The sequence below is a fragment of the Panthera tigris genome, chromosome B1, assembly GCF_018350195.1.
Source record: "Panthera tigris isolate Pti1 chromosome B1, P.tigris_Pti1_mat1.1, whole genome shotgun sequence".
NCBI classification, from domain to species: domain Eukaryota; kingdom Metazoa; phylum Chordata; class Mammalia; order Carnivora; family Felidae; genus Panthera; species Panthera tigris.
In genome coordinates, this window is record NC_056663.1 from 116,551,210 (window position 1) to 116,566,527 (window position 15,318).

General features: G+C 35.6%; 1 protein-coding gene across 2 annotated transcripts in view; it reads left to right on the forward strand.

The window, feature by feature from the left end:
• Nucleotides 1-15,318, forward strand: part of PPA2 (inorganic pyrophosphatase 2) — a 90,567-nt gene that overhangs the window by 34,009 nt on the left and 41,240 nt on the right. For both annotated transcript variants that reach the window (XM_042984095.1, XM_042984094.1), the window contains exon 7: nt 10,443-10,569. In XM_042984095.1, coding sequence (XP_042840029.1) covers nt 10,443-10,569 — 127 coding nt within the window. The remainder of the gene's footprint in view (nt 1-10,442; nt 10,570-15,318) is intronic.

A 15,318-nucleotide genomic window follows, 5' to 3' on the forward strand; every position in this document is an offset into this window, starting at 1 on the left:
GTCCCTGCTAACTTTCTTTTAGCCAAATCTAGCAGGCCTGTTTCATAGGTTTTGTCTGTCTTGAATTTCCCTTAGCATTTTATACTGTTAACTTTGTCTTTCTTCTTGAAACAGTCTCCTCACTGGACTTTGTGTCATAATATCTTGGTTGTGCTCTAATTCTGTTTTCTTCTTGATTTCTTTTTCAAGCTCCTTAATTCTTAGGTATTGGTTGGCCTGAGGGTCATGCCTTTGTCCAGCTCTTTTCCTTTAATTGGATCTACCTTTATTTTCCTTCCAAGGGAACAGAATCTTTGTTTTTGCCTGGTTTTGTTTTTATCTTTGACCCAAATTCCTTCAACATTTAGGACTTTTTTTTTTTCCCCTTTGGTAATATTTATTGTTCAAGAAAATTGTAGTTATGTTAATGGAAATGAAATCAAGCATAAACCTTCCCTCACAATCCTGCTGTCCCAATAATTCATTTTGTTTTTTTATCTTTTCCATGTTTTCTTCCTCTTGGGATAAACATATAAACATTTTGATTTTGTTAGACATTTTTTCCAGTTTATTTTCTGTTATACAGTTAATAAAGTTAAAGGCTTTCCTGAATATAGCTTTTCCTTTTTTCATTTCTTTTGGGACAACTGGATATGGGGGGCAGGGTTTTTAGACTGGCCTCTCAAAGCTGTCTGCCCTAATCCCTAGAATCTGTGAATATGGTAATATAGCACTCCCTTGATAATATTATTTTATATAGCACAGTTTACTTTCAAGTAGGATTATCCTGGATTTCCCGTGCAGACCCGGTGTAATTAAATGAGCCCTTAAAAGTAAGGAGCTTTCTCTTACTGGTGGGAGAAGAACTCAGAGGTTCAAAGTGTGAGAAGTACTGATGTGCCATTGCTGGTTTGAACATGGAGAAGGGGGCACATGAAAAGGAATGCAGTTGGCTTCTAGTTGCAGTGAGTGGTCCCTGGTTGACATCCAACAAGTTAATGGGGTCCTCATTTGTACAACTACAAGGAACCAACTTTATGTGGATTCAGTTTTAGAACCTTCAGATCGGAGCTCAGCCTGTGCAGCACCTTGATTTCGTCTTTGTCAGGCAGTAAGCAGAGAATCTAGCCATGTTGTGCTTGGACTTCTAACTCATGAATACTGTGAGATAATAAATTTAAACTGTTTTAAACCTTTAGGTTTGTCATAATTCATTATACTACAGTAGAAACACAGGATAACAGGCTTTAAGCCGTTTTACTTGCCATGGTTTTCTTGTATTGATTGGGTCCAGCTGAAGTTTTACCTCCTTCAAATTTGGAATCAGCACAGAACTTTTGTGGTAGACCACTGTTATATTCTGCTCATACCAGGCCCTTGAGAAGTTAGCAGTTGACAAGTGTGAGCTGATAAATACAGGTAGAGCCCAGAGAGAAAAAATATTATCTGTAGAAGACTCTTACATTCTAGTTCATGAATGTGTTATATCTTTTGCTCTTTACTTCAAGGAATAAGTGATAGGATCTCCATTTCACTGTTGAGAAACCAAGTCCTAAAACATCGTGTGAAGTAATTTGCCAAACACCTTTACGAATGATGGAGAAAGAATTCAGCTTCATAGTATTTATGACTTAAAAATCCTATGTTTTGAAATCTTTCCATAAGAGCTAGAAAGGTTGATAATAATTCCCATCTGATTCTTCCTAAAAGCTTTGTGGCACACCTACATTGTTTGAGAATCTCAACTCATTTTTCAAGAATGAACTACAAGAACTGCAAGAATTAGTAACAGGCTCTGCTGGAGACATTGATTTCCTTGGAAGGGTAGACTGATAGTTTTATAATGGAACTGGGAAAATAGGTTTTATCTTACAGCCAGTGCAGTGTATTCCTTTAGTTAATGAGACCTGAAACAATAGTAAATATGAAGTAAGTGTTAATCACCATCTAAAGAATAGGTCTTAGGGCATCTGGGTGGCTCAGTCAGTTAAACATCTGACTCTTGATTTTGGCTCAGGTCCTGATCTCATGGTTTGTGAGTTTAAACCCTGCATCAGGCTCTGCACTGACAGCATGCAGCCTGCTTGGAATTCTCTCTATCCCTCTCTTTCTGCCCCTCCCCACCCATGCTGTTTCTCCCTCTCTCAAAATAAATAAATAAACACTTACAAAAAATGAAGACTAAGTCTATGTCGGTATGGTGCTCCTTTCTTTTGTGTCTGGGTATGCAAAGAGTCCTTAAATCATCTGTAAGGAACATCATAGTGGAAAGCATCTTTGAACACCACACTGTAAATGGACAAGAGGAAAGGGAGCAGAGTCCTGGAAGTTGATAATAGAGTTAGAGCCACAGGATACAGAAAATTTTAAGGCTGTTGCAGTTCCTTGAGAGATCATGTATTATTCATTTGGTGTCTAACACTACTGCATAAATTTGTTGAATTGATTTAGAATGAATTGAGTTATGGAGGATTCATAAGAATTTTACCATTTGTTCTTAAATATCTTATTCTCAGTTTTTGGTTTGATTGACAGTTTCCTTTCTAGTCTTTAAAGGTATTATAGCAAGGCAGTGGTTTGTCCAATCCCTTTCTGTTGCTTATGAGATTAGAGAGCATGTATCATTCTGATGAAACTTGATAATCCCAAGACATGTTTCCTGTTTGCTGGTGTAACCAGAAACATCTCAGATCTGCTCTTACATTATATGAAATTTCAAAGTAGATTAATTTTTGTGAATAAAAATAAAACAGTTTACAATGTGCTATCTTTAAATTTTTTCCTAATCAGTCAAGCTTCTTTTATTTTCTTTCTTTCTTTCTTTCTTTCTTTCTTTCTTTCTTTCTTTCTTTCTTTCTTTCAAGAGAATTTATTGCCAAGTTAGCTAATGTACAGTGTATATATTGTGCTCTTGGTTTTGGGGGTAGATTCCTGTGATTCATCATTTATATACAACACCCAGTGCTCATCCCAACAAGTGCCCTTCTCAATGTCCATCACCCATTTTCCCCTTCCCCCTTACACACCCCCCATCAACCCTCAGTTTGTTCTCTGTATTTAAGAGTCATTTATGGTTTGCCTTCCTCTCTGTTTGAAATTATTTTTTCCCCTTCCCTTCCCCCATGGTTTTCTGTTGTTTCTCAAATCCCACATAAGAGTGAAAACATATGCTATCTGTCTTTCTCTGATTGACTTATTTCACTTAACATAATACCCTCCAGTTCCATCCACATTGTTGTGAATGGCAAGATTTCATTCTTTCTCATTGCCGAGTAGTATTCCATTGTATATATAAAACCACATCTTCCTTATCCATTCATCAGTCGATGGACATTTCGGCTCTTTTCATAATTTGGTTATTGTTGATAGCGCTGCTATAAACATTTGGGGTACATATACCCCTATGAATCAGCACTCCTGTATCCTTTGGGTAAATTTGAAGTAGTGCTATTACTGGGTCGTAGGGTAATTCTATTTTTTTTTTTCGAGGAACATCCACACTGTTTTCCAAAGTGGCTGTACCAGTTTCCATTCCCACCAACAATGCAAGAGGGTTCCCATTTCTCCACATCCTCGCCAACATCTGTTGTTTCCTGAGTTGTTACTTTTAACCATTCTGACCTGTGTGGGGTGGTATCTCGGTGTGGTTTTGATTTGTATTTCCCTGATGATGAGTGATGTTGAGCATTTTTTCATGTGTCTGTTGGCCATCTGTATGTCTTCTTTGGAAAAGCGTCTATTCAGGTCTTCTGCCCATTTCTTTACTAGATTATTTGTTTTTCTGGTGTTGAGTTTGGTAAATTCTTTATAGATTTTGGATACTAACCCTTTATCTGATACGTCATTTGTAAATATCTTTTCCTATTCCATTGGTTACCTTTTAGTTTTGTTGATTGTTTCCTTTGCAGTGCAGAAGCTTTTTATCTTGATGAGGTCCTAATAGTTTGTTTTTGCTTTTATTTCCTTTGCCTTCGGAGACATGTCAAGTAAGAAGTTGCTGCAGGTGAGGTCAAAGAGGTTGTTGCCTTTTTTCTCTTCCAAGATTTTGATGGTTTCCTGTCTCACATTTAGGTCTTTCATTCATTTTGAGTTTGTTTTTGTGTATGGTGTAAGAAAGTGGTTCAGGTTCATTCTTCTGCGTGTTGCTGTCCAGCTCTCTCAGCACCATTTACTAAAGAGACTGTCTTTTTTCCATTGGATACTCTTTCCTACTTTGTCGAAGATTAGTTATCCATACATTTATGGGTCCAGTTCTGGGTTCTCTATTCTATTACCTTGCTCTATGTGTCTGTCTTGATACCACACTGTCTTGATGATTACAGCTTTGTAGTAGAGGCTAAAGTCTCGGATTGTGATGCCTCCAGCTTTGGTTTTGTTTTTCAACATTACTTTAACTATTCATGTGGTCTTTTTGGTTCCATACAAATTTTAGGATTGTTTGTTCTAGCTCTGAGAAGAATGCTGGTGCTATTCTGATTGGGATTGCATTGAATGTATAGACTGCTTTGGGTGGTATCGACATTTTAGCAGTATTTGTTATTCTAGTCCATGAGCATGGAATGCTTTTCCATTTCTTTGTCGTCTTCAATTTCTTCACTAAGCTGTCTATAGTTTTCAGCGTGCAGATCTTTTATCTCTTTGGTTAGGTTTATTCCTAAGTATTTTATGGTTCTTTGTGCAATTGTATATGTGACTTTGCTGAATTCAGGTATCAGTTCTAGCAGTTTTTGGTGGAGCCTTTTGGGTTTTCCATATAGGGTATTATGTCATCTATGAAAAGTGAAAGTTTGACTTCTTTGCCAGTTTGGATGCCTTTTATTTCATTTTGTTGTCTGATTGCTGATGCTAGAACTTCCAACACTATGTTAAACAACAGTGGTGAGAGTGGATATCCCTATTGTGCTCCTGATCTCAGAGGGAAAGCTCTCAGTTTTTCCCCATTGAGGATGATATTCGCTGTGGGCCTTTTCATATATGGCTTTTATGGTATTAAGGTATGTTCCTTCTATCTCAAATTTCTTGAGGGTTTTATTAAGAAAGGATGCTGTATTTTGTCAAATGCTTTTCTGCATCTGTTGACAGGATCATATGGTTCTTATCCTTTTCTTCTGTTAATGTGATGTATCACATTGATTGATTTGTGAATATTGAACCAGCCATGCAGCCCAGGAATGAATCCCACTTGATCATAGTGAATAATTCTTTTAATATAGTGTTGAATTTGATTTTCTAGTATCTTGTTGAGAATTTTCATATTCATGTTCATCAGAGATATTGGCCTGTAATTCTCCTTTTTAGTGGGGTCTTTGTGCAGTTTGGGAATCAGGGTAATGCTGGCTTCGTAGAATGAGTCTGGAAGTGTTCCTTCCGTTTCTATTTTTGGAACAGCTTGCGAGAACTTAACTCTGCTTTAAATGTCTGGTAGAATTCCCCTGGAAAGCCGTCTGGTGCAGGACCCTTATTTTGTTGGGAAATTTTTGATAATGGATTCGATTTCTTCACCGGTTATGGGTCTGTTCAAGTTTTCTGTTTCTTCCCATTTAAGTTGTGGTAGTGTGTGGATATCTAGGAGTTTGTCCATTTCTTCCAGATTGTCCAGTTTGTTGGCATATAATTTTTCATAGTATTCTCTAATAATTGTTTGTATTTCTGTGGTATTGGTTGTGATCTCTCCTCTTTCATTTGTGAGTTTATCTATTTGGGTCCTCTCTCTTTTCTTTTTGAGAAGTCTGGCCAGGGGTTTATCAGTTTTGTTTATTCTTTCAGAAAACCAGCTTTTAGATTCATTGATGTGTTGTACTGTTTTTTTGGATTCTATATTGTTTATTTCTGCTCTAATCATTATTTCTCTTCTTCTGCTGGCTTTGGGGTTTCTCTGCTGCTCTGTTTCTAGTTCCCTTAGGTGTGAGGTTAGATTCTGTATTGGGGATTTTTCTTGCTTCTTGAGATGGGCCTGGATTGCGATGTATTTTCCTCTTAGGACTTCTTTTGCTGCATCCCAAAGGGTTTGGACTGTTGTGTTTTCATTTTCATTTGCTTCCATATATTTTTTAAGTTCTTCTTAAATTCCTGGTTGACCCATTGATTATTTAGTAGGATGCTCTTTAACCTCTGTGTATTTGGAGGCTTTCCAAATTTTGTGTTTTGTTGATTTCAAGTTTCATAGCATTGTGATTGGAAAATATGCATGGTATGATCTCAGTCCTTTTATATTTGTTGAGGGCTGTTTTGTGACCCAATATGTGATCTGTTTTGGAGAATGTTCCATGTGCACTTGAGAAGAATGTGTATTCTGCTGCTTTTGGATGAAAAGATCTGAATATATCTGCTAAGTCCATCTGTTCCAGTGTGTCATTCAGAGCCATTGTTTTTTAACTGATTTTCTGCCTGGATGATCTATCCATTGACGTAAATAGAGCAAATATAGTAAATAGTCCCCAATAATCACAGTATTGTTATCTGTAAATTTATTTATGTTTGTGATTAGTGGATTCATATATTTGGGTGCTTTCACATTGGGGGCATAAACATTTATAATTGATCCTCTTCTTTATGGATAGACACCTTAATTATGATAAAATATAGTTATATATTTAATATATAATTAAATATAATTAATATAATTCTTCATCACTTGTTACAGTCTTTGTTTTGAAATCTAGTTTGTCTAATATAAGTATGGCTACTCTGGCTTTCTTTTGACATCCCGTAACATGATAGATGGTTTTCCATCCCTTCACTTTCAATCTGCAGGTGTCCTCAGGTCTAAAATGAGTCTTTTATAGGCAGCATATAGATGGATCTTGGTTTTTTATCCATTCTGATACCCTCTGTCTTTTGATTGAGCATTTAGTCCATTTACATTCAGAGTGATTATTGAAAGATATGGATTTAGTGTCATTATTCTATTTGTAGGTTTCATGCTTGTGATTATGTTTCTGCTGCTTTGTAGTCTTTGTTGCTTTGCTGCTTTCCACTCGCAGGGCACCCCTTCGGATCACTTTCAGGGCTGGCTTAGTGGTCATGAACTCCTTTAGTTTTTGTTTGTATGGGAAAGCCTTTATCTCTCCTTCTATTCTGAATGACAGCCTTGCTTGATAAAGGATTCTTTTTTTAAACATTTTTAAAAATGTTTTTATTTATTTTTGAGGGAGAATGAGACAGTGTGTGAGTGGGGGAGGAGCAGAAAGAGAGAGAGGGAGACACAGAGTCCGAAGCAAGCTCCAGGCTGTGAGCTGTCAGCACAGAGCCCGATGTGGGGCTTGAACCACGAGCTGTGAGATCATGACCTAAGCTGAGGTCAGATGCTTAACTGAGTGAGCTACCCAGGCACCTCTGGATGAAGGATTCTTGGCTGCATATTTTTCCTGTTCAGCTCATTGAACATTCCCTGCCTTTCCTTTCTGGCCTGTCAAGTTTCATTGGACAGATCTGCTACTACCCTTATGTGTCTACGCTTATAGGTTAAGGCCCATTTGTCCTTAACTGCTTTCAGAATTCTCTCTTTATCCTTGTTTTGCCAGTTTCACTATGATATGTCATGGTGTTGACCTGTTTTTATTGATTTTAAAGGGAGTTCTCTGTGCCTCCTGGACTTGGATGCCTGTTTCCTTCCCCAGATTAGGAAAGTTCTCAGCTATAATTTGTTCATTTTTTTTTTTTAACGTTTATTTATTTTTGAGACAGAGAGGGACAGAGCATGAACGGGGGAGGGGCAGAGAGAGAGGGAGACACAGAATCTGAAGCAGGCTCCAGGCTCTGAGCCATCAGCCCAGAGCCCAACGCAGGGCTCGAACTCATGGACCACGAGATCATGACCTGAGTTAAAGTCAGACGCTTAACCGACTGAGCCACCCAGGCGCCCCATCAGCTATAATTTGTTCAAATAAACCTTCTGTCCCTTTCTCTTTCTTCTTCTTCTTCTTCTGGAACTCCTGTAATATGGATATTATTTCATTGCATTGAATCTCTTAGGTCTCTAATTCTCTTCTCGTGGTCTAGTAATTTCCTTCCTTTCCTTTTGTCAGCTTCCCCATTTTCCATAATTTTATCTTCTATTTCACCTATTCTTTCCTCTGCTTGTCCCATCCTTGCTGTCCCTGTGTCTAGTTTATTTTGCACCTCATTTACAGCATTTCTTAATTCATCGTGACTATTTCTTAGGTCCTTGATCCCTGCAGCAATAGATTCTCTCCTGTCTCTTGTGCTTTTTTCAAGCCCAGCTATTAGTTTTACGACTATTATTATAAATTCTTGATCAGATATATTGTATCTGTTTTGAGCAATTCTCTGGCTGTCAGTTCTTCCTGGAATTTCTTTTGAGAATTCTTTGATTTTGTCATTTTAGCTAGTTTTATGTCCTTTACATGTTTTAATAGCTTGTTATGTGTCCTGTACCTGTGAGTACTACTGTATTAAAAAGGGGTCATACACTGTTCAGGGCCTGGCAGTTCAGAAGGGGTTTTTGGAGTGTGTTACGTGCACTCTGTTCCTGTGTCTTGGCTGCTTTATCTCACTCCTTGTAGTGGTGGATTGGATCATCCACCAGGTGTGCTTTGATTGGTTTGTTGAAGTAAACTTGGAAATGAGAAGGATGGGGGGAAGAGAAACCGTATCCCAAACAGAGAGAGATGATAGGAGTGGAGAAAAAGACCAGGCAGAGAATCAAAGAAACTATAGGGTTTGATCCACAAAGAGAAAGAGGAAAATAAAGAAGAAGGAGATACAGAAAAGGTGTAAAAAGAACAGAGTAAAAATGCCTGATTAAACAAACAACCAGAACAGAGAAAAAAAGAAACAGAATATATATATATATATATATATATATAATAAGAATTGACCAAAAATCAAATCAGAAACTATAAGGCTCTGTCCCACCAAGCTGTCTCCGTATACCCCTGGAGATGCCTCTGTCAGTTTGTAGCCTGGATTCCTGGAATTCCAAGTATTCTGACCTCAATAGTACTGCCTTTGAGGGATGAGGGAAATTCTGGTATCCCTACTCCTCCACCATCTTGACTCCTCCCCTACAAGGTGCTTTTTAAAACTATATGATTCCTCGGAATTCCCCCTGCCACCAACAGCTTCTGCAGGGTCCTCTATTGGCACCATTGACATTTTGGATGGATAATTCTGTTACAGTGGACTGTCCTGTTCAGTATCCCTGGCTTCTTCCCATTAGATGCTAGTAATACCTCCCTGTTTTTGACAACGAAAATTGTCTCCAGACAATGTCAGATAGTCTCAAGAGGGCAAAATTACCTCTGGTCAAGAATCAATAATCTAATTTATAACTGAGCTAACCAGTGTGGCCAGCCTTACACTAGTAATTATGTGATAACTTCAAATTTGAACACTTTTGTTTTATAAAGGATCTCCTGGCATGAGGTGTGTAAGTCTCCCTAGCAAGATCGGAAAACTTTGAGAACAGGGGTTTTTTTAGATACATAGTGTTTAACATAGTGATGGGTACTTAATAGAGCGTAGACATATGAGAGTCTGGTTAATATAATTGTGCATATTGCCCTACAAGTGAGATTTCAGTTTACTTTATAAAATCGTACTAATCTGTTGTGTGTAATTAGGTTGTAACTAATTACAAATTCCTGTAGATTTATATTAAGATTTTAGATTCATTTTGCAAATGTTCTGAAAGGACTTATTTGACTTTATGGTTTCAGATCTGGGTTTTTTTCCTTCTCAAATTTCAAGACACAAAAGTGACTTTCTTTTGCGTACCTTGCTTTCCAAATGTAAAGCTGCATTTTGAATCATGCAGGAATTTGTTCTGAAGCATGTGTTCAAATTTTAGCTTGCAGTGAAATTCTGTAGGGCCAACAGGATATAGGAAGGATGCATGCATATAAACTTGGCATTGGCAACTTTGAAGGAACCACTGAAATAACTTTCTTTAATGCATGGAACATCTGCTTCAACATCATGCAGTTTCTTGGTTTCCTTTAAAATCTTGTTAAGGCATTTTATGAAACCTGTTTTATCTGTATTTTTAACATATTAATTCTTCCAGTGTCATTCATTATCTTAAGGCTGTATTCTAATATGTTAAAAATTTACTTTTCACTTGTAACTGATAAATGTGTTTTGCAAAACAGCATTTTAAGAGGATTCTCAGCTCTCTATTTTATCCCCAAGCAGCAAAATCCAGGTTTATACTATGTAATGATATGCATGGGTTTATTTTCTGTTTAGTAGGAGTTTCTAGGCCTAGTACATTAAATTTCAAGATCTATAAATAACTTTAGTTTCTAAAAAAGGAATCAAGATACTTAATTTTAAAAGGGATATCATAATAGGCTTTATAGACTATTTTTGTATTATCTTTAATTATTAAAGCTTTATTAATTTTCATTCTGTAATGCTTTTAACCTTTCATATGTATTTTCTGATATATGAGTAAATTTCTCCAAAGCCTTGAAAATGCTGAATTTCTTTTCTCTTTAAAGGTTCTTTCTTGTGGAGAGGTTATTCGTGTGAAGATCCTTGGAATTTTGGCTCTTATTGACCAGGGTGAAACAGACTGGAAAATAATTGCTATCAATGTGAATGACCCTGAAGCCTCAAAGTTTCATGGTAAGTCTGTAACTTTCCAGAATCAGAAGTAAATCAGTATGTCATTCAAATTCTTAGCATCTAAAGGGGGCTCATGTAAAACAGAATGTGTATATTTGAAAGTTAAATCTATGTGTTTTATTTTTTTATTCCCTTCATCCACAGATTATAAAGGAGAATCTATTATGATTGTATCTGAGTTGTGTCATATTGCTAGGAAGAACAAGAAAGAGAAAAGGCTAGATAGACAGGTGGTACCTCAGACTAAGAAATACAGTCTGTAGGTTCCTTCCCTCCTTCCTTCCTTTTTTTTTGCTTAAATTTCTCTTGTTCATCTGAGTAAGTAGAAAACTAAGGAAGGCATGTTCATCAAGGACATACGCTGTTTCTGTATCTAGTTTTTGTCCTGTGTTGCAAAAATGGAGGGAAAGATAACTGTCCTTTGACAAAATTTTGATGTCCTAGAAATTTAAGTTCTAGAAATAGCTTGCTATGATAAAGAGTGGACTTTCTTTGGAGTCAGACACACCTCAGTTTGAGTTCTGGCTGTGCTACTTTCTGAGTGATTTGGGGTAGATTATCTAACCTTTGTGAATTTCAGTTTGGTCACCCATTAAGGGAGATAATTATATCTACTTGTGAGCTTGTCCACAGTAAGAGATGATTCACTTAAAGCATCTGGCTGTCATATCAAGTGTTGAATATATGGCCACTGTTATTATTCTCTATTTTTCCCCCTATTTTTCTAACCTTTTTTCTTTCAGTTTCATTCTTTCCGCGTTCCTGGTTTCTTCTAGGCCTCGGTTAGAAAATATGCCATTTCTGAATAGATGGGAACTCATTAACACTTAAGTGTTAACCTCTCTTATTTTATGTGCATTTAAAACCTTTTCTTGCACATGGAACAGCAAGAGATTTTATGCCATTCTTGAGTGTAATTGAGAAAGGAAAGGATCTGATAAGGTGAAGTACAAATAACCTCAGAGGCAAAACTAAAACCTAAAACTACAATTAAAATATGAGGCTTTAGTTCATAACCATATATATTTCTTGTCTGTCTTTTATTTTGTCCTGGGTTTCTTTAGTATATTTCTCATATATATGTATGTAAGAGAAGCAAAATACACTGTTAAACATTCTTTAATGCATTAACTGCTCCTCAAATGAGAACTGATAAAATAATGGTGCAACAGCCAGTCAAAACAAATCATGTAACTAACTGATTGGTGATATGACATACTGAAGTTATGAATCTCTGCTAAGGGATGCCCCCTATACACTGGAGAGGCTGAGTGCCTGAATGAAACTATGTGTTACGTGGAATAAACTATTCTTTAGCCCAGTTCTGTTCCAGAAGTGATTTAACTTTGTGAACTCTCATCATATGCCAAGCACTTGTACCTGTTCTAGTACATATTATTATTCTTAATTTAAAAGGTGCTCTAGGGATTTAAATAATTTGCTCAAGTTTGCACATCCATTACATAGTAGAACTATGATTTGAACTCATTTCTGTCTGATTATAAAGTCCATTGTCTATCTATAATATCGTACTAAGCAGTTAATACTTGATTGTAGTAATTTGTGGTTTTTGTAACTAGCAGTGTTACTGAAACAAGATTACATAAGGCTAATAAGTACCTCATGTTTCTCTTGAGTTTGCTAGGGGTTAGAATGAAAAGTTCTCTTTCTTTACTTTAATTCTATTTGTTTCCTGAATGGAGATGACTTTGCACTTTGGCATCTTCTAAATTCTTTTTGTGTATGTTTGTACAAAAAGACACACCGGAAGGAATACTGAAGCTTATTTAGGTTGGGTGACATCAGACCAGAATAATTACAAGAACTTGTTGAGTACTATTGACATATTTTGCTCTGAAATGATGTGCTGACATTGTGTTTCGTATTTATTTCCTGAATGAGTAAGGAATATGGGGGGAAATGGATATTATTTACTTTAAGGATATTTGCATATTGTTCACTCTGGGTAGTACCTTAAGTAATCATATATGTAGATTTTGTAGAGTAAGTTATTCTATAGTTTTAAGAGTTTGAAATGTTTTATTCTTAATTCCTTTTGCCTTCACCTTATTGTGATATATTCTACATATCTGTATTGAATTTTCTTTTCTCTCTTCTTTTTATAGTGACCCAAGAAAAAAATAGATATAGGCACAAAGGCTGAAGAAATCATAGTAGAACTTTTTTAAATTATAAATCATGGAATACTAGATGACTCTATGTGGCAGAGTCATAATAATTATTAATTAATTATTTTTAATTTAAGCTCAAGTTTTTATTTATACTTGTTGTATCTCTCAAACATGATCCAGCTGTTCTCTCAACTATTTCAGACAAAAGACAGATTTTGTTGTCCTGCTGCTCGAGCAAATGTTAATTGACAGAAATCATTCTTTTTTTTTTTTAAAGTTTTATTTATTTATTAGAGAGAAAGAGAAGCGGGGGGAAGGGACATAGAGAATCCCAAGTAGGCTCCACATGGTCAGCATGGAGCCCGATGTGGTGCTTGAACCCATGAACTAGAGATCATGACCTGATCCAAAACCAAGAGTTGGATGCTCAACCAACTGAGCCACTCAGGTGCCCCTGACAGAAGTCATTCTTAATTTTACTTTTTTTTCTTCATTATTTAGCCTGGTGTGTTTGTTGTTTGTGTTTTCATTACCACCTACTAAAGTGGGGCATTAGAGGGGATGAGAACTGAGAGATGCTCCGTAATTGCAGGGGTGGAAAACTTCCTAAATTTGTGAAGGAATTAAAAAAACAAAACAAAACAAAAACAGTTCATATGATTTGATTATGATATTTAATAGTCTTCTATTATAATAATTTATCTTCTCAAGGTACCTACTGTGTAGTTCAGTAAGAGCCTAAGTATTGTAAGCATGTGGCTTATTTTATATGTTCCAGATTAAAAATTGACCTTTGGCAGGAGAGAGGAGACCTTACAAACAAATAAAGGAATCAATTTCTTGATTTCTAGATTAGATGAAATACCTATTATAACAACTTGTGATTTTATTTCAGTAAGATAAAAATGTGTATTTGGACCCATATGATTAAATAAATATTAGCTAACAGATAATCAAGTTTGTTGCTGTTCTCTCTCTACATCTTTGAAAATTAACAATATTTAATCATAAATTAAGTAACATTTAAACATTTCATTATGTGTCCCTTCCACATCTAACCTTCCAGAATCACAAACACAGTGTTTTGGATGGCATTTTTAATTATAAAAATAATCATATGCTTGGAAATAAAAACTCAGAAATGTAAAAATACAAAATAAAAAGTACAATTCTCCTTCCCACTTCTCACGCCAGTCTGACTTCTCGTATCTTCTTCCTTGTATGTTTTTAGTTCCCCTGCACAGTCGCTTCTCTACTCAAGCATTGTATTTCTTAATTTTGTCTTTCCTTTTGACTCAAGTTGCTGCTTCAAAAACTTAGGAATTTAATTTCTTATACATTTTTAAATTATGTTACTGTATTTCTTCTTCAATTATGTTAATAGCTCTAATTATTATACTTTGGGCATTATTTATCACTTCATTACTTTTGAACAATAAATTGTGGTTGCCCAGTACAAAACCAGGACATGGAAGTTTCTGCACTACTTCCCTGTCCTTTTCAGACCAGTTTCTCTGGCCTGTACAGTAGCTCCACAGTGGCTAATTTTATCATATTTGAATTCTGTTCTTTAACTGTTTTTCATATTTTGTCTCTTGAGTCTGAAAATTGAAAAATAACAAATAACATTCATAGTGTTTATGTGAATAATACTATTATTCACCTCCTTTATCATATTAATTATGGACACAAGAGAATAGCTTGCTGCACAGCGATCATCACGGGGTTTCTTTTCATTGCCCTGGGTTAATAGTTCTGTTTTTTCTTAGATTCTTTCATGTCCTCTTTTTCGTTTTCATTGTTGGCTGGTGTACATTTTCCAAAAATTTTTACATGAAGTGGTTGGGAGATTGATTCTGAGTCAATACATGTCAGAAAGGTCTTTTTGGGGGTCACTTTCTACTTAAATAACTTTAAAATACCTAATGCAATAACTTAAAAAAATTACTGTGTATAAGTTGGGATTTTATCACAAAGGAGTAAGTGATTTTATAACTTGTAAATAAAGTGTAAATATTTATTGTAAAATATATAACTTGTAAATAAAGTGTAAATATTTGTTGTCTTTACTTCTTGGAATTTTTATTAGATCAATAGGAAGAAAGGTTAAAATCATGTAGGGGAAGGGATAGCTATCTATAATTTTTATCAATTCGGTAGTTTTCTGAGGATGTGTGTAATACAGAAATTTATAAAGAAATTTTTGTTCATTTTCAGTGTTGTTTAGACATTTAAAAAATAAATCCCTCATTAATTTCCACTACCTTAAGAAAAAAGAAGCTGTTTTTTGACATGATCAGTACCTATGTTTTCTTTTTTGAAAAAAAGAAGTCTGGTTTAATTTACTGACACTATGTTCTTCTTTATTTCCATACATATTTTTAAAATTTTTTGGAGAATTATTACAATTCTACAAGGAGGTTTTAGGGTTGTTGTATTACGAAATCACTTCTTTGATCCAGATGAACATATGTGCAGACTGTAATGACCTGTTCTAATATTTTGTAGTTTTTAACTTTGACATGACTGAACTAAAACTAGCCATTGCATCAGAGAACGTATTTCAGTTAGAAACTGTGATTGCTGGCTGTATTTCTGTAATTTTAATCTTATTATT